We start from the raw sequence: 21235 nt of genomic DNA, 5'->3' as shown, positions 1-21235 counted from the left end.
AATGGGCCGCATTAAGAAGGCGGTGAGGGAGGCGGTGGCCCATTCCCCGGAGTTTATATCAACGCGCTTTGCCGCTAAACTGGCTTTGATAACCCATATACTGACTGTGATTGGGTTTAACCACAATCTCATGATGACTCGTCATCTCCCTCCAATCGTATGCTGTCGTAGTACCCGTGAAACATGCCCACGAGTAGGTTTATTGCTGACTGCATCCCGCCCGCATCCGGCCACGGAACCGGGTTTACTTTGTTCCCGACAGAGTCAGCATGACATCAGAATCACCACTTATCCCGACATTTATCGTTCCATTCTATTGGGACAAATTATGGCATAAATCGGACCAATATCGGCGCTTACTATACTATGTACCTGAAAATCTTGTACTAATATGAATTTCTACGGTCTCGTGATCCCATATCCACCCCAAAACACAGTCAACCCCCTCATGCCCCTGTCCCTGTAACAACTCTGAAGCACTACTGCTGCTTCTTCACGCCATCTTTGGTAGGCTGTGCCTGTATAATCCCAGCTCCAATCTTGGCTGACTCAGTCCAGCCCCGCTGGTGCATCCAGAAACGGCTTGCCGGGTCGGCACCATGCAAGGACGCACGCCGAGCATCCTCTTCAAGAGACTTACGTGAGATATCAGTGGACTGGGCCATAGATGCGATATCGTCCACATCCTTGTCCTCATCTGTCTCGGCGTTGGTTGTGGACTCAAGATAGCGCTTGCGCATGAGGTACCGCTCAGCGCGCTCCTTGCGGGAATTGGGAGGCTCAATCCTGGCCATACCAGCCCGCACGGCATACCGCACAATAAGATACAAGTGTTCCGAAAAGAAGATTGTCAAAAGCAGAGCCCAGCCTTTGATATCTGTCGGCTCACCATTGGGCCCGTGCTGTTTGTTGCCACTGAACATGTACAGCAGCGCAGCGCTGGTGATACTTCCGACCCAGGACAGGAATCCCAGGCTATCGAGCCAGGGTCCAATCGTGTCAGTCCGCAATGGCACAGGTCTGCGGAACTCCATGCAGATCTTGAAGAAGTCTGAGCGCAACTCGACCCAGTTGTTCACAAAGAACGAGAGGGGAACAAGCGGCCATGTGGGTGAGAAAAGGGCCAAGTATCCGAACTGAATACACATCTCACGTAGATCAGCGGTCACGTCGTACTCGGAAAGCTCGACCTCGTTACGAACACGCGTGAGGAACTGCACTTCCTCGGCCGGATCATCGAAGGAGACGACAGGTCTTTCGGGTGATTCTTTGTCGCCGTTTCGGCCCATCTTACCATTGCGCTCCTTGTTGTATTTTTTATATTTGCGGAGCGCATGCTGCTTGATGAATGGCACGATAGTCTCCATGGCGAAGCCAACAATTTGCGCAGTGACAGTGAAGTAAACAACCTGGTTTCGCAGGCGAGCTGGGTCAATCTGGAAATGTGATCGCTTTGTGGTGGCATGTTCTTTCGATACGAAAGGCCGAACGGTCAAGTGGAAGACATCGAGGTAGGGGACAATGCGGCTAGCGAATGGCACGTAGACAAAGGCCGTCAGGAAAATTGGCATATAAGACGTGATGAAGTTGATAACAAAGACCTTCTGGGTCAATGCAACATCATACGCATCACTTGTCTCATGGTTCTCGTGATCGTTAAGCTTTGTTGCGATAGACGTCAAAATAGCGCTCATGGTTGGCACAAGCGCTGATACTAGGATGGTTGGGATGAAAATCTGAAGGGTAAGCTTTAGTACCAGTAAATGGGGAAGGATGACTATACCAAGTATGTTTTCAAGGGACCATTGTAGAGCTCCGAGATGAAGATCTCAATGGCAAAGCATGTCGCAATGATAGCACCCAAAGCAATTGCCGCAAGCAATGCGAACGGGATTTGAAGTAGCTGCCGTTGCATACGCTTAGTTGCCGGGAAGACACCGCGCATCTCACCGGTACCTTCATCGCGGACCTCCTTTTCTGCCTTGAACTCTCGTCGTTTGGTCCGCACGGCCGAGACGTTCTTGGTCTGCCACCTGCAGCTCAGATCAACCTCCTGGCGCTTCCAGTATTCCACAAAGATGATACACCACAGACAATTGACGATGGTATAGATAATCGAATATCCGCCGAGCAGGAACCAACAGGAGAACCCAAAGACAGCTGGGAAAATCAAAAATCGGAAGTACGACTGCAGGAATGCGAAATAAAATCCAACCTGCCGTCTATGTTAGCTATGTCCAAGACCAACAAGCACTTTCTGCACATACACTTTCTCCAAACTTATTCCGGATCTGATCCAAGTCGTCATCAGAGAGGAAAGTCTTTGAGCTCCAGGCTCGTATCCACTTTTTATTTGTATCAACATCGTGAAGGGGGAATATAGCAGTGACATTCTTCCATTCGCCATGGTTGGGGGTGATAGCGGCGCCACCCTCTTCCTTGGGAAGTGTAATCATCTGGTTGATCACCCGCAGGCGCTCAGCCTCAGTTTGCGGCTCGCTCGAGTTGGAAGGTGTGGGCTCAGCATTGCGAATTCCGTATAGCCAGTCACGTACTCTATGGAAATCCAAAGCCGAGATTAGCACATTGGCATAGAGAGACATGGATCATCACTCACCGCGACCGATAGACCGCTCGTTTCAGCCGCTTTTCTGAAGCTTTCACAAAAACGAGCAAAGACGACTCATCGCCCTGTCGTACCTCTACCTGTAGACCAACTTGAGCCAGTGCTTGGAGCAATTTCTCTAGCTGCTCAATTGCCTGGGATCGGTCTGCGATTGTTAGAATGTGTCCCCCCCGCCACATCCTACAGCTCTCCAGATGTCTTTTACTCACCTACATCTCCGAAGCTGTAACGGATAACATAGTCCACATGGAGATTATGCTCCTGGACATTCTCTGGAATTGTCGCCATTACCAGGGGTGTTGAAAGAAGAAAGAAAGTGGAAGAGGCAGATCGAGAAATCGAGGTGATCGGCGGGTCAATGCCGTCACTGGCGCTAAAGTAGGGGCGAAGCCATCCGCATTACGACGCAACTTGTACTCCGTCTGTTTTACATATTTAATTGCATTTATGATGTGGGATTGGGATTCTCGTATATAGATCGATTTCATTTTCATGTTGAAATATAAGATTGAGCCATATATAGCTGTGATCATAGATATCTGCTAGACGCACATGTATAGCCCATTTTCGCCCTCAATCTGCAACGCTCTAACAATATAGATGAATCACTCTGAAACGATCGTCCCCAGTCCGTTTTATAGTACTCCGGAAACACTCCCCTACCCTACCCCGTCCATACATCCCTCTACACACCCTCCGCCAAACGAGTCAACGCATCCCCCTCGACCATCATCTTCATCCATTCGTCCATACCGCGCGCACCAACCTGCTCATAGAACTTAATACTAGGTTCGTTCCACGTGAGCACACTCCACTCCAACCGCCGACCCGACACCTCAAGCACCTGCTTGGCAAGGTACTTGAGCAATTTGAAGCCGTACCCGTTACCGCGCGCGCTGGGCTGCACATACAGATCCTCGAGGTAGATACCAGGGGCAGATCGCCAGGTTGAGTAGTTGTAGAAGTACAGAGCCATGCCAACGGGGATCGGGTTCGGGGTCTCCGCGGTAGGCGGCGGGGTAATGAGAGCTGTGTAGACCGCGCCGCGCTTGGGCGGGGTATCGGGGAAGGATAGGGTTGCTAGGAGGGATTCTTCGGTCGCTTCAACTTCATGGAGGGCTTTTTCGTAGTCGGCTAGTTCGCAGATGAATTGAAGGATGAGGGGGACATCTACCTGGTGTTAGTTGGTGTCTGTGCAACGCGCTCAGAAGCTTGGTCAATGCACTTGCCCTCGGGGGTCGCGAGACGAATAGTAGGTTGGTCGGCCATAGTGTTGGAGAGAGGACGCAGATAATCCATAAGTCCAGAGATCAGAGGACTTTTTCGCTCTCTGACTTTTGTAGTTGCTAGTATATACGCGCCTCATTTTTTTGGGCTAAGCTTCGTGACAACCCCAGGATTTTACTATCCCGCATTAGGCAATCTTACCGATTTCTTCTTTAGGGATAAAGTGCTAATCCATGGGATATCTTAATGCTTTCTTGGCGGGCAAAAGGACATCAGTGGGTTAGACAGTAACCTTTTTCTTTTTATTCGATAGAGGAACATTTGAAGATAGTATTATCTTTACAGAATGGTATTGTACAGAGCAAGGGACTCAGATAAGTATCCCACGCCTATGGGTATAGACGCCAATTATTTGGACATGATGGCCGACATCCACTTTTGCTCATCGGTTCTATATACGTTAGTGACCATTGTTAAAGAGGAAATTCCAGTAGAAAACTCACCGATCGAAATGGAGCAGCATGCCCAGAACAGGGATCAGCTGCTTCTGATAGTTCTTGTCTTTCTGCTCCAAAAATTGGAGGAGGACATTCTTCAAGTACATGTAGTCAATGGATGCATTGCTGGGTGGGCCGAGAGGAGTCTCATTCCTACCAGGAGATACAACTGTCCGGCGAGAGCCTGAATCCATAGATGACCGCGAGGATTGTCGACCTGAAGGGGAGCCACGCAGGCGCACGTCTTCTCCAAGTGTTTTGTGGGATCTTCGAAGCTTCTCCAGTCGACTGTTTGTCTCTTCCACTGAGCGACGAAGCTCTGCCTTGTCCTTTTCGAGGTCGCGAACTTGCTTCTCACTTTCGTCAAGGGCGTCGCGTAGAGCAGCCATGGCCTGTCGAATCTCCGTCACTTCCTGTGATGACTTTTCTGACACTGACTCGAGTTCATCACGACGGCGGCGCCAGTCCTTTTGGGACTGTTCAAGCTCCTCCTTGTCCTGCTCCGCCGTGCGCAGGGCGCGCTCAGCTTCACGGACCTTACCCTTGAGCTCTTCCATCTCGCGAGCACGGCGTCGACCTTGGGTGCTGGCTTCATCTTCGGCGCGGTCCCGCTCTTCGATAGCAGCCTCCATGCGTTCCTTGAAGTCTCGCACCTTGGATTCCGAACGACCCTCAATATCATTGAGCAGACGGCGCATGGTCTCGCCCTCGCGCGTTCGCTCGCTCAGCAGACGGTGAGCGTCAGCCAATTCTTCATCCAAGCTCTCGCATCGCTCACGGGCCTCCTTCATTTGCATTGCAACTTCCGTAGTCTGATCACGCATACTGTTCATCAGACTCTGGGCGCTGGTGTACTGAGCTGTCTTGAGCTGGATCTCATCTCGGAGGCTTCCGAGTTCCTTGTTCAGCTGGGAAATCTGTTCATCCATCTCCCGCATCTTGGCGCGAGTACTCTTCAACCCTTCCTGGGCCTTCGAGAGGTCGCCAGCAGTCTTGTCTCTGGCATTGATGGCATCTTGCTTTTTGCTCTCGGCAGAACGCAGGTTAGACTGGGCAACAGTAAGGTTCTCCTCGGCCTTCAATCGGCTGTCGGTCTCCTGTCGGATCTTCTTATTGAGGGTGCCCACTTCTGCGTCGCGCTCCGAGATCTTTGATTTAAAGGTCTTCAGCTCAGCACGCAGATCCTCATGCTTGCCCTCAAGGGCCTTCAGGTCGGAATTTTTGCTGGTGAGAGTCTCTTTTAGGGTCTTCAACTCCGAAGACTCAGCACGCAGGCTGCGCAGCTCGGGTTGGACCTTCTGGAGCGTTTCGCGGAGGTCTGTGAGGTCTTTAAACCGAGTGGCAGCCAGCTGCTGGGCGGCGGAAAGATCGGTCTCTAAGGTTGCGGAGCGGACCTTGAGGTTATTGAATTCCTCTTTGAGTGAGGTGTGCACCTTCGCCGAATCAGCTGAGGTCGAAGCGTTGCTAGCGCGGAGTTCCGCCAATTCCTTCTCGAGCTTGCTGATAGTTTCTTCAAGAGAAGTCTTTTCTGCTGAAAGCTCCTTGATCCTGTCCTTGGCTGTCACATGCTCCTGGCCGATGTTGATAAGCTCATCGCGCAGGGACTCAATCTCCTCCTTCAAACTGTCCTCTCCTTTTAGCTTAGAACTGAGACGGTCAATGGCGGCCTCCTTTTCGGATAATTGCTGGGTGAGTGATTCGATCTTCTTCTTGAGTTCATCCAGCTCTTTGGTAGTTGTGGCTGTGGCAGGCGCTTCTGGTAATGATTCCTCTGCAGGAGCTGCGTCATCCGGCTTAGAAGGTTCCTCCGGTTTCCCGCCCTTCTTCTTCTTCTTGTTCTTCTTCTTCCCTCCACTGCCGCCACCACCTGCAGTTTGAGCAGGCTGTGTCTCTCCTCCGGTAGGGGCAGGAGCAGGGACAGCAGAAGCGGGCTCTTCCGTGACCGGCACCAGGGTCTTAACAACCTCATTGAAGTCGGCCAACTCTCCAGCGAAGACTCTCTCCTTAGCAGATACCCATGCCGAGTTCTCTTTCAGGTTCTCATCCACAAAGTCGAACATGTCCTGTAGTTTGGCAGAATATTCGCATCTCTCGTCGATCTCGGTCTTCAATTTCGACACTGTCGACTCGTTGTCTTTAAGCTGAGATCGGAGGCTGTCGACTAAGCCCTGGAGCACAACGAGCTTTTTCTCGTTGGATTTCTTCTCCTCCTTAGTCGCCTCCAACTCAGCAGCGAGGTCCGAATCAGGCTCAGTCTTTTCGGAAGCCTGTTTCTGGAGCTTGTCGATTTCCTCGCTCTTCTCCTTGAGTTGCGACTTGAGCTTCTCAACCTCGGATGTGGTTGATGTAAGAGATGATTCCGTAGTTGCTAGCTTCGCCTTCAGGTCATCGACATCGGCCTTCTTGGAGGTTTGCAGAGTCATGAGCTCTGCATCTAGATTATCCTTGGTTTCACGCAGCTCAACCAGCTCGCGGGTAGCTGTCTCCAAATTCTGCACCATGCCTTCGGTCGACTCGCGGGTGACAGACATGTCGCGCTTGAGCTTTTCGACCTCTGTTTTAAGGTTCTCGACCTCTCCTTGCTTCTCCTTGAGTTCGCCTTCCAATCGGGGAACTTCGTTATCAAACGAGAAGAACTCTTCGCTGGCCTGTTCGCCGGTCCCGTCTGTCCCCTTGGGTGTGTCCGTCTGGGGTTTCTCCTTTTCGAGGCCAGTAACCTCATCCAAAGCCTCCTTGGTAGCCTTCTGCGCTTCTTCAAACTTCTTTCTGAAGTCTTCTCTTTCTTCGGTGACACGCTTCAGCTCTTCCATAACCATATCGCTTTTCAGGCTTGACTGATTGAGGTATTCTGTGAAGGCTTTGGGTTCGGCGATCGAGGTCAGCGGGGTATTCTCGCGCAAAGCAGCTTCGAAGGGTTCGATGGATAGGACGCGCGAGTGAGCAGTGCGGTAAGCCTTGAGCAATTCTAATATGCTTAGTTAGCCTTAAGCCCTACAAGTCTGGTTGGACAGATGCATACCATGGTATCGAGATTCCAGCTTATCAAGTCGTCGGAGTTTCGCACGCACATCAGGTGGAAGCACAGCCGGTGTTTCCTTGGCCTCTGTCTCCTCTCCTGTCTTTTTCTCGGGCGTCTCCGCCGGTTTTCCTTCGGCCATCTCGCCCTCTCCCTCGTTAGAGGCCCTTACTTCCGAGGCAGCCTCCGGTGTATCTGCTTGGGGAGTACCGGACCTGCTGAATTCATCGTCACCGATGGCGAATTCAGCCTCAAACTCCTTTGGGTCGGGGCCTCGAACGGGGGTGCCGGTGTTGCGTCTCGGACGGGAGCGCCGACTCGGGGACTGGTTGCGCCCGAGCGGACGGCGAGCGGAGTTGGAACGTTCGATATTCTCTTGGGCAGACTTTTGACGCGCTTGCTCCTCTGCAATGCGAGAGTCGATGGCGTCGCGGAGGCGCTGTGACATTGTTAGAACGCAAGGCGCATGACATTGTCAAAAGAGCAGATAGGTACCTGAAACATTGCCGCGGTTCTGAGAACCCAGACGACAATAGAATCTAGAAACGCAAGACCACTGGCAAAGGTATTGGCCAAAAACAAAAAGAGTAGCAGTGGGTAAAGGGAAGTGAGGGGGAGCATTGGTTTCCAAGGTTGGAAGTACCCAGGGCCAAGGCGGAATTGCCATGTGGAAGGTTGTCTCTCTTTCCTGTACAAACACAACACAACACCTGGGACCTGGGCATATTTGGAGAGTTGAACTCAATAAAAAATGATTATATCTTATTAATAATCTATCTGTACTCTCAGTATAATTGTATCTAATGTATTTTGTTTAGCTTGTTATTCTTTCAATGTTCTAGTCGGATATGTTCTGGGAAAATGCAATGTCGCATATATATATATATTTACTGTTCTTCTCGGTGAGAAAGGGTCATAGAGAACACATGAAAGCATCAACGAGGGGGTCTGTAATCTCTTGATTCATGTCCTACCTAGGTGGAATTGCTCTTATTTTTATTATTAATTATTAATAGGTAAAAAATTGAAGTTCAACTGTTGCTATCTACAAAGATTGTAAACAATTACATCACTGTGGATTGGCCTGTTACGGTGGAATCATAGAATCATCGGGTCATAGAATTATAGAATATTGTAGAATCGTATAATAGAATATTAGTTGGATAATAGAATTAACAGAAATATTACAATACTAGTAGAATACTACTAAAACACTACTTCGCATACAAAATGATCCTCTCACATTCCGCCTCGGCTTTTAATAAAAAGCAGGTGACTTGGGAATACCTCTTCTCATCATCCCTCCTACAACATACTCACTCACTTGTACAGTGATGCTTTCAATCTTTAGGCCTAATAGGCCCCATTGGGTTCACTTCTAATTCGATCTAAGTCTATCTTAGTTAGTCTCAACCTTAGACCTGGACCACAAAGCGGAGCTCTCCAATTTTGCATGTGTCTAACATGGTTGGCCTGGCCCCATCGCTGGCTCTTAGCCTAACGGCTCCAACTCCAACCTCAATTAATACCGTCGCTTCCAGCGCCTCTTTCTCTCAACCCCCACCGTCCCCTCCTCCTTCAATCATGGCGGGGTGGATCGGATGGGTTTTTACCCTCATATTTCATACCCTCCCAAGCGTTCTCTACTCGATAATCACATTCGCGACGCTTACACTGCCCACATGGCTCTTCACGCTCTTCTCTATGAGCTTGACTTTCACCATGAATTTCACCACCATGTAGGTCTTGGTCTTGCTCTTGCTCTTCACTTTATTCCTTGACTGTTGCTGATCACCCTTAGAATGTTAATATTCCTTGCCCTGGTATCGACCGTCAGCTGGTTCATCCGTTACCGGTACCTGAACATGTACAGTCGCCTGCCCCCAGAACCTCAACGCAAAGAAGCCCAGGTCGATTTGTTCCCTGATATCCAGGAAGGGGATTCAAAGCCAGGGCTTGCCAATTATCTCGATGAATTCCTCAGCGCTATCAAAGTCTTTGGCTACCTTGAACGGCCCGTCTTTCACGAATTGACCCGGACGATGCAGACGAGGAAGCTGATTGCGGGGGAGACACTGATGCTGGAGGAGGAGAAGGGCTTCTGCATGGTTGTGGATGGGCTGGTCCAGATCTTCGTGAAGTCTGCACGCGAACGGAAGTCAGGCTCGCAAGAGAATCTCCACATGGATGATGCCTCCTCAGACGAGGAGGGCCGGAACATTCACAACCGACAGGGCTATCAGCTCCTTACTGAGGTCAAGAACGGCGCTTCGATGTCATCTTTGTTCTCTATTCTTCAGCTGTTTACTGAAGACATCGAGCTCCGCAACTCGGGAAGCCACGGCTCCAGTATATCGAGTCCTACCCTGGGCCAGACCCATGTGCCTGATACCTTCGCCCTCAGTCCCGGGTCGACCGTGAGAGATGCCGGGGACTTGAACATTGCAGCCCGCGAATCTGGTGATACATTGCCACCGGTGCCTCCGCTGAACCTCGGAGAGAGCCATTCCATGCCCAGACAGGACCCCAGCGAGACCCCGCAGTCTGAGAGTAAGCAAAATGCCCGGAGAAAACGTCGCAAGTCTGTACACCCAGATATTGTGGCACGGGCTACAGTGGACACAACGATTGCTATCATCCCGGCGAGCGCATTCCGCCGACTGACCAGAGTCTACCCACGGGCAACGTCGCACATTGTTCAGGTTATCCTGACACGTCTCCAGCGGGTCACATTCGCTACAGCGCATTCTTATCTGGGGTTGACCAGCGAAGTCTTGGACATAGAACGGCAAATGTCTAAATTCACCTCCTGGGACCTTCCGAACAATCTTCGAGGGAGTGCCTTGGATCGCCTAAAGGACAAATTCACGCGAGAGCGAGATCGATTGGGACCGGAGGAAGTTGGAAAAGGCATTGCTCTTCACAATCCTTCTGCCAGCCGTAGAGGACGCTCGAGCAGTACTCTCAGAAAAGAAGCCTTTTTACAAGCAAAGGCGGCCAGTGAGCGTCCTCTCAAACCCTTAACCCCACAAAGGTCATCACCGGCGTTCATTGACAGGGAGTCGGCAGGTGTCAGCCCCGGTGACCTGCTATCAACAATACAATTGTCTCGGTTTGGACCGCGACATGATCATTTGGCACCTCGCCTCCAGTCTCCTCTTACTGAGCGGGAGCAACCTCAATTTGTATCCACTGCTGCAAGGAATGCCCTGCCCTCGACTTTCCAGCGAAGTGAGTCAGTTGACGAGGACTCTATCTTCCGCGAGTCGATCTTGGACTGTATCATGAAGGGGATTGGGCTCACTGAAGGCACACGCAATACTCTGCGCAAGAGGAGCCACTCTGGCGAGGCGTCGCCAAGACTTCTCTCCTACGATAACCGCCGCCAGAAGGCCGTCTTCTCCAATGCCTTTGGTTTCATCGATCCCTACGAAGGCTCTGGTGACGCTGAATCCGAATCCATGATGTCCTCGATGTCAGTGACGAGTGCAGGTGGAACCTCTCCTATCATCAACCTACGGGAAGACCTCCTCCATGACATGGAGGTAGTCTACTTTCCACAAGGCTCGGTTCTGGTGGAACAGGGTGAGCGCCATCCAGGCCTCTACTACGTCATTGATGGATTCTTGGACGCGGGTATTCCGGCGAATGAGCGCGATGATGCCCTAATTGGGGCCTCTCATGGGTCTGCCTCGCAAGCACAAGAGGACCTATTCCCGAAGTTGAGACGAACAACGACAGCATCGTCGCGCAGCCCTGGTGCAGCGGGCGGCAACGACCCTCGACGGAAGACCCAGTCCCGCAAATCGCTATACCTGATCAAACCTGGTGGCATTCAAGGGTATGTAGGTGCTCTTGCATCGTACCGCTCGTACACCGATGTTGTGGCCAAGACGGATGTTTACGTCGGATTCCTTCCCCGTGCTTCCCTCGAGAGAATCGCAGATAGACATCCAACTGCTCTGTTAACGCTGGCGAAGCGGTTGACAAGACTGCTGCCCCGTTTACTGCTCCACATTGATTTTGCGCTAGAGTGGGTGCAGGTCAGCGCAGGACAGGTGATTTATCACCAAGGGGATGAAAGTGATGCTATTTATCTTGTTCTGAACGGTCGTCTGAGGTCTGTCCTTGAGGGACCAAATGCCAAGATCACTGTCGTTGGCGAACACGGCCAGGGTGAGAGCGTTGGCGAACTCGAGGTCATGACTGAATCTACAAGACCATCTACTTTGCACGCTATTCGCGAAACCGAGCTAGCCAAGTTCCCCCGGTCTCTTTTCAACAGCCTCGCCCAGGAACATCCTGGAATTACCATCCAGGTCTCTAAACTTATTGCTCAGCGAATGCGTGACTTAGTCGAGCATCCGCTGTCTGAAAAAGGTATTGAACAAGGACATGCTGGCGGTGTTCAGACTGCAACCTCAACAGTGAATCTTCGCACCGTGGCAATCCTTCCGGTCATGGCTGGCGTCCCGGTCGTGGAATTTGGGAATAGGCTCTTGCAGGCGTTGCACCAAATTGGTGTGACCAGAGGTGTCACATCACTCAACCAAGCGACCATCTTGAACCACTTGGGTCGCCATGCCTTCAGTAAGATGGGAAAGCTTAAGCTTTCCCAATACTTGGCTGACCTTGAAGAGAAATTCGGAATGGTCTTGTACATCGCTGACACCAACGTGAACGCACCGTGGACTCAAACTTGCATCGCGCAAGCTGATTCTATATTGTTGGTGGGTCTCGCAGAGTCTTCGCCCAGAATTGGTGAATATGAGCGGTTCCTGCTGGGTATGAAGACCACTGCTCGTAAAGAACTCGTTCTTTTACACGCGGAACGATACTGTTCACCTGGACTCACTCGAGAATGGCTGAAAAACCGGGTGTGGATCAACGGTGGCCATCACCACATTCAAATGGCATTCCGCTCGACCACTGAGCCTTCGCACCCGCCGAGTAAGAAGTTCGGCACCGTGCTGAAGCAGCGCGTGCAAATTCTGCAAGCTGAAATCCAAAGGTACACGTCCCGGCGTGCACAACAAACTCCACTCTATTCCCCGCAAACCCCTTTCAAGGGTGATTTCCATCGGCTGGCTCGGCGTTTATGCGGCAAGTCTGTCGGACTTGTACTGGGCGGAGGTGGAGCGCGTGGTATTTCGCAAGTTGGCGTCATTAAAGCGCTGGAGGAGGCCGGCATCCCAATTGATATCATTGGTGGCACATCGATCGGTTCTTTCATTGGAGCTCTGTACGCGCGTGACGCTGACGTTGTTCCCATGTACGGGCGAGCCAAGAAGTTCTCTGGGCGCATGGGGAGTATGTGGCGATTTGCATTGGACCTGACCTATCCCACTGTTTCCTACACCACGGGCCATGAGTTCAACCGGGGAATCTTCAAGACCTTTGGAGACAGTCAAATTGAAGATTTCTGGTTGGAGTTCTACTGCAACACAACTAACATAAGTCGATCCCGAATTGAGTATCACTCGTCTGGTTACGTCTGGCGGTATGTCCGGGCCTCGATGACTCTGGCCGGCCTGATGCCTCCTATCTGTGATGAAGGCAGTATGCTCCTGGACGGTGGCTACATCGACAATCTCACCGTGGCACATATGAAGAGTCTTGGAGCGAATGTCATATTCGCAATTGACGTTGGGTCTATCGACGACAACACCCCCCAGGGATTCGGAGACTCGCTGTCAGGATTCTGGTCAGTGTTTAACCGTTGGAACCCCTTCTCCTCACTCCCGAACCCACCTACACTTTCCGAAATACAAGCACGACTGGCCTATGTCTCATCGTTCGACAATCTCGAGCGAGCAAAGAGTACGGCTGGCTGTCTATACATGCGTCCTCCTATCGACCCATACGGCACCCTAGAATTCGGCAAATTCGACGAGATATACCAAGTCGGCTACGCATATGGAAAGGAGTTCCTCGACCGCTTGAAGAGCGAAGGCTCACTGCCTATTCCGGAGGAAACCGAGGAAAAGCGCAAGCTGCAGCGGACGATGGCTCCTCGGCGAGCTAGTATCTAACCATTTCAACATGATCCTTCAACTCGCTCTGCACGATATTCCGAGTCCCTGAAGCAACGACTTGACCTTTTAGTATTGGTGTTCAACACTGCTTTTTTTCTTTTTCTTTTTTTTTTTCCTCGCGCGAGATACCGATTGGGCGACTTCTTTTATAGAACCTGTACATTCAGCGTATACAGTAAATAGCCAGACAGAGAATACAAATATAGTTTTGCTGGCATTCGTGGCATTCGCTTCCAAGGTTCTTATTCCTGACAGGGGTTATAGAAAAAGAAAAAGCTAATGCTAGGGAGTTAACAGAAGCCGCTTAAGTATGTACGTACATGTAGTCATACCATCTTGTACATCCATGGATGTTGATTAAGGAAGGGAAAATATCACACGATATCGAGCACTCAAGGCTTCGATTACAGTATGAAGTAATTAATTGATTAAGGTATTAAAGGAAAGCACACTGAACAAAGGTATCCCCAACTCTTGAGTACTATCCATCGATATCAACCTCACCCTGCTCCACTCCCCGGCTCGTAGTAACATATGTTCAATCCAGCCACCGCCAAATCCAAGCTCATCAAGGTAAAACCCCCAAAAAAGAGTCCAGGTAGAGAGAAATCAAAAGTCCAAATACAACGTAAAGTAAGCTCAAGTCGGCTTCCTTAACCAGTAAATGGTACATCCACAACCATTGACCTTGCCAAGTGATAGTAGACGTATATCCGCCCAGGAAGGTAGACGGGCACACTGATTAGACAGTTCCAGCAGGAGCTGCGGGCGCATCAAGAGGTGCACGGGTCCCAGAATTGGCCTTATCATTGGTGTGGTGGGTGCTGTTTTCCTTGCGATAGGCCCAGAGGCCAAGGACTTCAAGGATCATACCAAAGAAAGTGAAGATACTGCAACGACATTAGTTTTCACCAATTGACAGCAGGTGGGAGAATTCGGGCCACCTACAAGGCTAGGAAGATAAAAGCTTCATTGGCCCTCTTGCGTTTGCAATCGACGCCTGCGGGGATAGCCCCGTAGCACCGGCTCCCGCTGTAGTCTGTTGCGGCGAAAATAAAGGCAGTCAACCAGCTAGAATGGATATTAGAGACTTCGATGTAGACAATATGATTGGAGGTTCACATACAGGTAGGAGAAGATGACGTCGATAGCGAGCACGAATCTGCTCAACGACGAGGGCATGAATGGGGAAATGAAGGCCGGAAGGAAGAAGACGACTGAGAGGACGGCCTAAGCTTGCGGTTAGAGACAGTGGCTCTATGATGATCGGTTAATGAAAGAAATCGCGAATAACGTACAATGACTTCCTGGTAGATGGTGTGCAGGCCACGGGGACCGCGGTTGATGAAGAACGAGGTCAGGCCCATGACAATGACAGCGCTAGCCCACTGCAGGACGCGAGTGAGCAGTTGCAGTGGGCGAGTGATGGTTGTTGAGAAGAGCATTGTGTGTAGTGAAAGGACTAAGAAGTATACAAAAACTGAAAAAGTGGTGCAATAAGGCGGAGTATGACACGCCTATGGTATAGTCCAGCAATAGATAGAGCAAATAAAAGCAAGAAAGAAATAAGAATCAACTTCCACGGCAGAGCAAGCAGGATTTATATCTCCGAACGTATCATCCCAGCATCACTGGTTCCAGGAAATATATAACCAACCAAAGCCGGAAAAAAAGGAAAAAGAAAAAAGAAAAGAAAAACAAGACTGACGCCAGATATCATGCAACGTGATTTACAGTCCAGAGGGCCAGCAAGGACGACAAGCAAGAATTCCCCAGGTGCGTCATGATGGCTTCTGCATGAAGTCAGAATCCAAGTCTGGCCCAGATCCAAATCTGGCCCCGTCTATCATTGCAGGTTCTTCGGAGAGCCAATTCAAGGTTGGTTTTGCCTTTTACTCTGTGTAGCTATCCGAATTATATCATGCGGTATGTTCGGTTTATCTTGTTTTTCTATACGAAGTTGATATCTGCATCTATGGGAATGGCGAGGTCATGCTCTCGTGCGCAAGGAGATAGCTCAAATCAGTTCCACGGTTTAGATGAAGAAAACTACCTAGGTAATAACGTCAAACAAACGAAAAGCCCAGTCGGCAGCCTGCGGAAGATAATCCAACGTCTGGATAAACCTCGTGACCTCGTGATGTGATAGTTACCAAGTGCCAATCAGAGAGAGGTATATTGCACCACAGCTGCATAACCAGGCAGAAACACAACACTATGATCTTCAGCATCACCCAATAGCGGGATTCTCCCTGCATGCGACATGATCGACAGTGGTTTCAGCCTTATTAAAGCATTGGCTGATGCACTCGTTATCCAGGGATAGTGTCATCCCTTCCAAGGTTTGCTCACTTGGACTTGGATCAGCGAGCGTACATTCAAGCGAGACACAACTACATTTCTATTGTTTGAACATTGGGAATTGTAAGCCATGCCAGCGATGGCCACACCAATGTGTCGTGTAACTAGTGCAATAGATCATATTCGTTCGTACAACATGGTTGTCCTCGACTGATCATGTCGTGGATGGACTAGTCTACAAGAATGTCCCGACATAGCCGAGCACAGAATTCCAGAGCTGTTGGCTTTTTATTGGCTAATATAAGCCATTGACATCAAACAAGCATGACATGAATTACCCCAAAGGCCATGCATAAAGATGTCTCAAATCCCCCAACTTTAAACATCATTGGTAGATGCAAGGAGCATGTCTCTGGGGAATAAATGCTGCGGGTCCCTTGCCAGATGTATGTCGTATAGATAGCTTATGTTTATTTGACAGAATGACGCAGTGACAGCTGCAGAACTGCTAAACAGGCAATTGTTGTCTCCGCCATTCTGAGACAGAGAGATTAAGATAATTATGAGAGGCATCAAGAAGCATATAGCACAATGTGAGATCTGATGGGAGCGAGAGTCGCAAAATATAAAGACGTTACCGTTGAAAGCAAGGCTCTATTATCCTAGTTGTATCCAGGTAGTTATTCATATGGAGGGCTGAACATGTCATATTTCGTTACTACCGCCAGACTCTGCAATAACATCTTCTAAGCATCAAATAAACATGCCCTATACCACGCCAGACAAGCAGACCATTCGACTCCAGTGCGCCAAGCAGATATCTTCGGAACTCGCTTTTTTACCCTCACCATGTAGCATTGCCAAGGTCATGCTCCTTGATGTATTCGCTGCCCTTCTCCATGTACTCTTGTCGCGTGACTGAGGATCGGCCTAGGTCACCACCAGAAGCCCATTGTGCCGCGCCCTTCCAAGCATCGAAGACGGGGTCCGATGCCTTGCGTACATTCATTGTAGCGTCGATGGGTAGGAACCCACGGACTTCCTTACGGAAGCGCTCATCGAAACCGGTGAACAACGTATTTCCTCCAGTCAAGAACACATCCTTCAAGAGAAGGGACTGGTCTGCTGGGTTGGTATAGCGTTGGTTAATGATATCCGCCACGATCTCGATAAGACCAGCCTGGTCAAGGCCAGCAATGGACGGCTGGAACACAACCTCAGGAACACGGATACGTTCCACGTTCAGATGGAGCTGGTGTGCCTCCCGCTGACTTTCCGGATCGAAAGGCCAGGGCCCGCGAAGGAATGCGTGCACAAGACTCTTTGTCCAGTCGGACTGGGCGGCGAAAGTGTTGTGCTCGCTGAATTCAGGATCGTACTCAAGGAGCTCCTTCTCTACAGAATCGAGCATACCGTTGAGATCCTCCTCCTCTTCATCGTCACTACCCTCACCAACAGCCACGGTGCGGTAAACACCCCAGTCCTCATCATTGGCACCGAAGTCATCGTCATCCCCGCCACGACGGCGTTTCTTAGGACCGTCGGATGCGAGGTTGGCCAACGTCTTCATCCGCATCTGACTGGCCAGAGATTTGCGATTTCCAAGATCAGCCGTGAAGCGGTCACGATCTTTGATTCTTTGTAGAATGCTCTGAGAAATATTAGCGCGGAAATTAAAATGTCATGTGAGGCCAACATACCTGGCGATTGCTGCGGCGCTTTGCAATCCAGTTCTCGAAATCGTTCTCACGAGTCTCTCGGTCTAGACGCTCCTCTTCCTCAATACGAGCCTTTTCGCGCTCCTTCTCCTCCTTGGCACGCAGCCTGGCGTCGACGTTGGACTTCATAAGACGTTGATGCCGCTTTTCCTTCAATCCGGCCTCATCCAGCTGATCGTCTGGGATATCGAGCATAGGGAATGTCATTTCCTCAGGCTGCTCCTCGGTCTCTTCAATGCCTAGGTCCTTGTTGCGCGAGCGTTTAATAGATTTCTCTAGCTCGCGAATCAATTTCTCAAGTGCAGCCTCGTCTTTCAAATCCTCCGCTTCCAGGATGCGACGAATCTCCTTCTTAGTCTCGTTGGCTAGATTATTTTGCAGGTCTTTCCAGTACTCCAGCTCTTGCTCCTTCTTGACTAATTTTTCAAGTCTCATCCTTGCGGCTTGTTCTTGAAGGCGACGGCCGCTCTCCTTCTTGCGCTCCGCAATCCGCGCGAGCTCTTCTTCGGTCTTCTCCTGCACAATATGCTCTGTGAATGGGTACTGAATGACGCGGTCACGGTCCTCAAGTCCTGTCCAGTCAAGGAACCCATTTAACTCTCGGTCGTAGTCTTGTGAGACATAACAGTGCTTGTGAACCATTTCCTCCATCTGTGCGTCCGTCAAACGAGTTGGGAAGGTCGGGTACTTCAGCTTCATAAGCTTCATCAGGTATTCAGCGTTCTGCAGGCCACCCCAGTTGAGACGAGTGCTGTTGGAGAACATGGGTTTGGCGTTCATGACCGGAATGACATGAGTGGACGTATGCGATGAATCCACAATCAAACCGTCCGTTCCCCCATTATAGCGATAGGAGAAAAGGGAATCGACACCGTAGGCCACTGATGGCGCAGAGTAGCACTCGAAGAGGATCTCATTCATCACTGAAGGAGTGTCAGCAACTACCATACTGGCCCTGGAACCGCCAGATACTCACTCTTCCTTGAATATGCCATATTGGCGATTGGCTCTGTCATCAAGATCGGGCGGCCGACGCCGCCATCTGCACCGTCCATCCCAAACTTGAGGAACAAATAGTCCAACACGCCTTCCATGACGTCCCAGTTACCGACAACACTGGAACCGGGGTCAAAACCATTGCGCAGCTGTCCCCTCGTGGTTGCATCGACGTAGGCATCGTATCCGATAAACTGACACTGGCGATTGAGCTTGCGATCACGGTATCGGCTCATGACGGGAGGTATGGCAAATCGGGGGTTTTTGTCAAAAGACCAACCAGCTTTGACGAGATGAGAGCCTGCGCATAAACCGCATTTGTTAGGAGGGTTGAATCGCAAAATATCTGGAATGCCTTACCATTGTCAATGACGATAGCGCTGGTGTCAGGATGGGCCTTGCTCTGCTGATATCCCTCGGGTTGCGGAGGGTGATAGCCCTTGAATGGAAAGTCTTGTACACCGTGGAGTTGTGGAGGAGGCTTCTCAGCTCGTTTTTCAGTGGCATTGGATGCAACCCGAGCTGGTAGCAGGGTGTGCACGGAGGTAATCGTCATGGCGGGCTGCGCTCCGGAAACCAGGAGCTCTTAGGATTGAATATCGTAGATGGCGAGTGGGGCTCACTGCATGGGAAATTATATTGGGATAGGAGGAAAACAATGGACCCGTGGAAAGGGCAGAGGATTAGCGAAGAGTCAAACGACGCAAACGCGGTTGATGAGGTTTGGCGATCGCCAAGAATGGAGGCTATCTCGGACAGAGTACGGAGTACGGAGTACAAGGGATGCAATGATTACAACCATTTACATGTGCGCACTGAATTTAGAAGCAGGTATCATTGACTAATTGTAGGCTCATCCACACATTTCTTCGTTACAGGAATTTGTTCTTCCTTAGGATTCTTTAGGATGGGTCTTGGAGGTTCTCCGTGGCTATATGGTGTTAGAAGAGAATTTCAAAGTTCATAGATGATAATAGAGGAATGCATACCTTCAAGATGGAAGAGAACATTAGATTGGTAATTCTTGAACATCTGCGCTACAAGCTCAACGTTCATGTTCTGGATGTTGACTTCCTGTGACCGGGAGTCAATAGAATGATATCAATGGAAGAGACTCAACCCTACCTGGAGACCTTTGTTCATGACCATAATGGCTTCATTGAGCTTCTCCTATATCAAAAATGAGCAAAACACACCTGGCAGATGTGGTTCAATCATGACATACAACGTTGGTGATGATGCGAGAAAGCAGCACCGTCTGCTGATGCTCGTGGGGACTTTCCTAAGGAGGTATCAGCATCCAGGACCTTTCAGAACATACAAATACCAATATATAGAAAAGAAACCGCATACCATGGCTGAATAACGTGAAAACGGTGTGTTGGTGTTGGACGTTAAGGTGTTTATTTGGGCTTAATTGGGATGAGATCACGTGCGGCTATACAGACTTCGCGGGCCGGAGATACAACTTGCCTTGGTTTCTACGTTGATCTGACCTTGTCCTTTTGAGATCCCTCTCTAAGTGCCCTATACTATATAACCAGGTTCTGCCAACTCAGAAATCTAATATTGTTTGATTACTCCCATCCTCACCCCGGTCTTGATACTTTCATCCATCCACACAGCCAAGCTTAGAGCTGTTTCCGCCTCAACCTCCCAATTGACCCGACCAGTGGCCTGAATCCTATTCCATATCATGCCTCCACCAACTCCCGCCAACGATGAAGCTCACCAGCAGCTGTTGAACACTTTAGACATATCACACGTCCCCAAGCCCTTCCGCAACCCTCACTGGAAACCCTCGCAGCGGCGCAACAAGAATCTCAAGCAGATCGTCTCAGAGGCCTCCCGGAAAGAGGCATCAGTGATGGCAACCCAAGCCAACTCAGGTGCAACTACGCCGGGAACCTCGGGCATGGTCACTGATGGAACACAAACCCCCGCGGAAGGGGCTGGACCCAACCTATCCCAGGCCACCCAAAACCTCTCGACTCTCGTTTTGGAGAAGAATGCCCGGGCGACATTCCAGACCGGGCCTGCCGTCACCTACACAAATATTGAATCAGCACCATCGTTTAACCCTGCCTATCGCCATCATTACTGCGACATCACGGGCCTGAGCGGACCGTATACCGACCCCAAGACCCGGCTGCGGTATCACGACAAGGAGATCTTCAAGGTGATCCGCACTCTGGCACAAGGTGTTCCCGAAAACTACCTGGAAGCACGCGGGGCGCACACCATTCTGAAGTAAAGGATTGGCAAGAGGCCTACTTTATTCAATTCCCAAACGAACGATCATGCGAGAATGGGTATGTAATAGGGGGAACGAATTTGGATAGTAAGAGCTCTACTAATAAACCCAACTAGACACAGATACGAATCCTCAAGAAGCGTTATGTACGACCAACACAGTCAAGCCCTTTCCATCCCACCATGCCCCTTTCGAGACAGGCTCAAGAAAACGCTCCGGCTTATTCGTGATCAATGAGTCGATCTTCGCCTTGTGCATAAGCACTCAACTATTACCGACACCCCATGGGACAGGGCACCAGTTACAGAATCCGAAGAAACTGTCGTCGCGGCGTGGCATGTACAAAATACATGTAAGGAAGATTCTGCAATAGCGGGTAGCAGTATGTTTGAGCTATGCTCATCATTGTGTCTCAATACCAGTAGATTTAGAACCAAAAAAAATCTACGCAATTGGAACGATCACATCATTAATGACCTTGTTCAATTGCCAATGAATTGGAGAAGACTGTAAAGGAAGAGGAGAGACGGAATGATCAGTGCGCGATATAAGCACTTTAGAGTCA

The 21235-nt window shown here is 50.1% G+C and overlaps 8 protein-coding genes across 8 annotated transcripts; 2 read left to right on the top strand and 6 right to left on the bottom strand.

The window, feature by feature from the left end:
- Positions 1-479: 479 nt before the first annotated feature.
- N7489_007103 (anoctamin family protein) lies at positions 480-2914 on the bottom strand (the record flags this gene model as incomplete). The annotated part of the gene is made up of 5 exons (XM_056712853.1): positions 480-1736; positions 1784-2215; positions 2268-2556; positions 2618-2771; positions 2836-2914. The coding sequence occupies 5 exons, from the start codon at positions 2912-2914 to the stop codon at positions 480-482; spliced, it is 2211 nt and encodes a 736-aa protein (XP_056566568.1).
- A 397-nt stretch (positions 2915-3311) lies between these two features.
- Positions 3312-3895, bottom strand: N7489_007102 (GNAT family N-acetyltransferase; the record flags this gene model as incomplete). Its single annotated transcript, XM_056712852.1, has 2 exons — positions 3312-3796; positions 3874-3895. 2 exons carry the CDS (start codon positions 3893-3895, stop codon positions 3312-3314), a joined length of 507 nt encoding a protein of 168 aa, XP_056566567.1.
- Positions 3896-4261: 366 nt separating this feature from the next.
- N7489_007101 (putative vesicle-mediated transport protein (Imh1)) lies at positions 4262-7814 on the bottom strand (the record flags this gene model as incomplete). Its single annotated transcript, XM_056712851.1, has 3 exons — positions 4262-4304; positions 4357-7315; positions 7370-7814. 3 exons carry the CDS (start codon positions 7812-7814, stop codon positions 4262-4264), a joined length of 3447 nt encoding a protein of 1148 aa, XP_056566566.1.
- Positions 7815-8830: 1016 nt separating this feature from the next.
- nte1 (lysophospholipase) lies at positions 8831-13398 on the top strand (the record flags this gene model as incomplete). Its single annotated transcript, XM_056712850.1, has 2 exons — positions 8831-9105; positions 9168-13398. The coding sequence occupies 2 exons, from the start codon at positions 8831-8833 to the stop codon at positions 13396-13398; spliced, it is 4506 nt and encodes a 1501-aa protein (XP_056566565.1).
- Positions 13399-14143: 745 nt separating this feature from the next.
- N7489_007099 (MARVEL domain-containing protein) lies at positions 14144-14846 on the bottom strand (the record flags this gene model as incomplete). The annotated part of the gene is made up of 4 exons (XM_056712849.1): positions 14144-14291; positions 14350-14472; positions 14528-14631; positions 14700-14846. 4 exons carry the CDS (start codon positions 14844-14846, stop codon positions 14144-14146), a joined length of 522 nt encoding a protein of 173 aa, XP_056566564.1.
- A 1700-nt stretch (positions 14847-16546) lies between these two features.
- N7489_007098 (actin-related protein ARP5) lies at positions 16547-18972 on the bottom strand (the record flags this gene model as incomplete). The annotated part of the gene is made up of 4 exons (XM_056712848.1): positions 16547-17353; positions 17403-18343; positions 18397-18717; positions 18777-18972. 4 exons carry the CDS (start codon positions 18970-18972, stop codon positions 16547-16549), a joined length of 2265 nt encoding a protein of 754 aa, XP_056566563.1.
- Positions 18973-19318: 346 nt separating this feature from the next.
- N7489_007097 (DASH complex subunit DAD4) lies at positions 19319-19772 on the bottom strand (the record flags this gene model as incomplete). Its single annotated transcript, XM_056712847.1, has 5 exons — positions 19319-19347; positions 19406-19490; positions 19542-19586; positions 19642-19698; positions 19770-19772. The coding sequence occupies 5 exons, from the start codon at positions 19770-19772 to the stop codon at positions 19319-19321; spliced, it is 219 nt and encodes a 72-aa protein (XP_056566562.1).
- A 340-nt stretch (positions 19773-20112) lies between these two features.
- On the top strand, positions 20113-20670 carry N7489_007096 (uncharacterized protein; the record flags this gene model as incomplete). Its single annotated transcript, XM_056712846.1, has 1 exon — positions 20113-20670. The coding sequence occupies one exon, from the start codon at positions 20113-20115 to the stop codon at positions 20668-20670; it is 558 nt and encodes a 185-aa protein (XP_056566561.1).
- Between the last annotated feature and the right edge of the window lie 565 nt (positions 20671-21235).

This window comes from Penicillium chrysogenum (genome assembly GCF_028827035.1).
Source record: "Penicillium chrysogenum strain IBT 35668 chromosome Unknown utg000004l_segment0_segment0, whole genome shotgun sequence".
In the NCBI taxonomy this organism is placed as follows: domain Eukaryota; kingdom Fungi; phylum Ascomycota; class Eurotiomycetes; order Eurotiales; family Aspergillaceae; genus Penicillium; species Penicillium chrysogenum.
The sequence above is the reverse complement of the archived record's forward strand: the minus strand, read 5'-3'. Positions and strand labels throughout refer to the sequence as shown.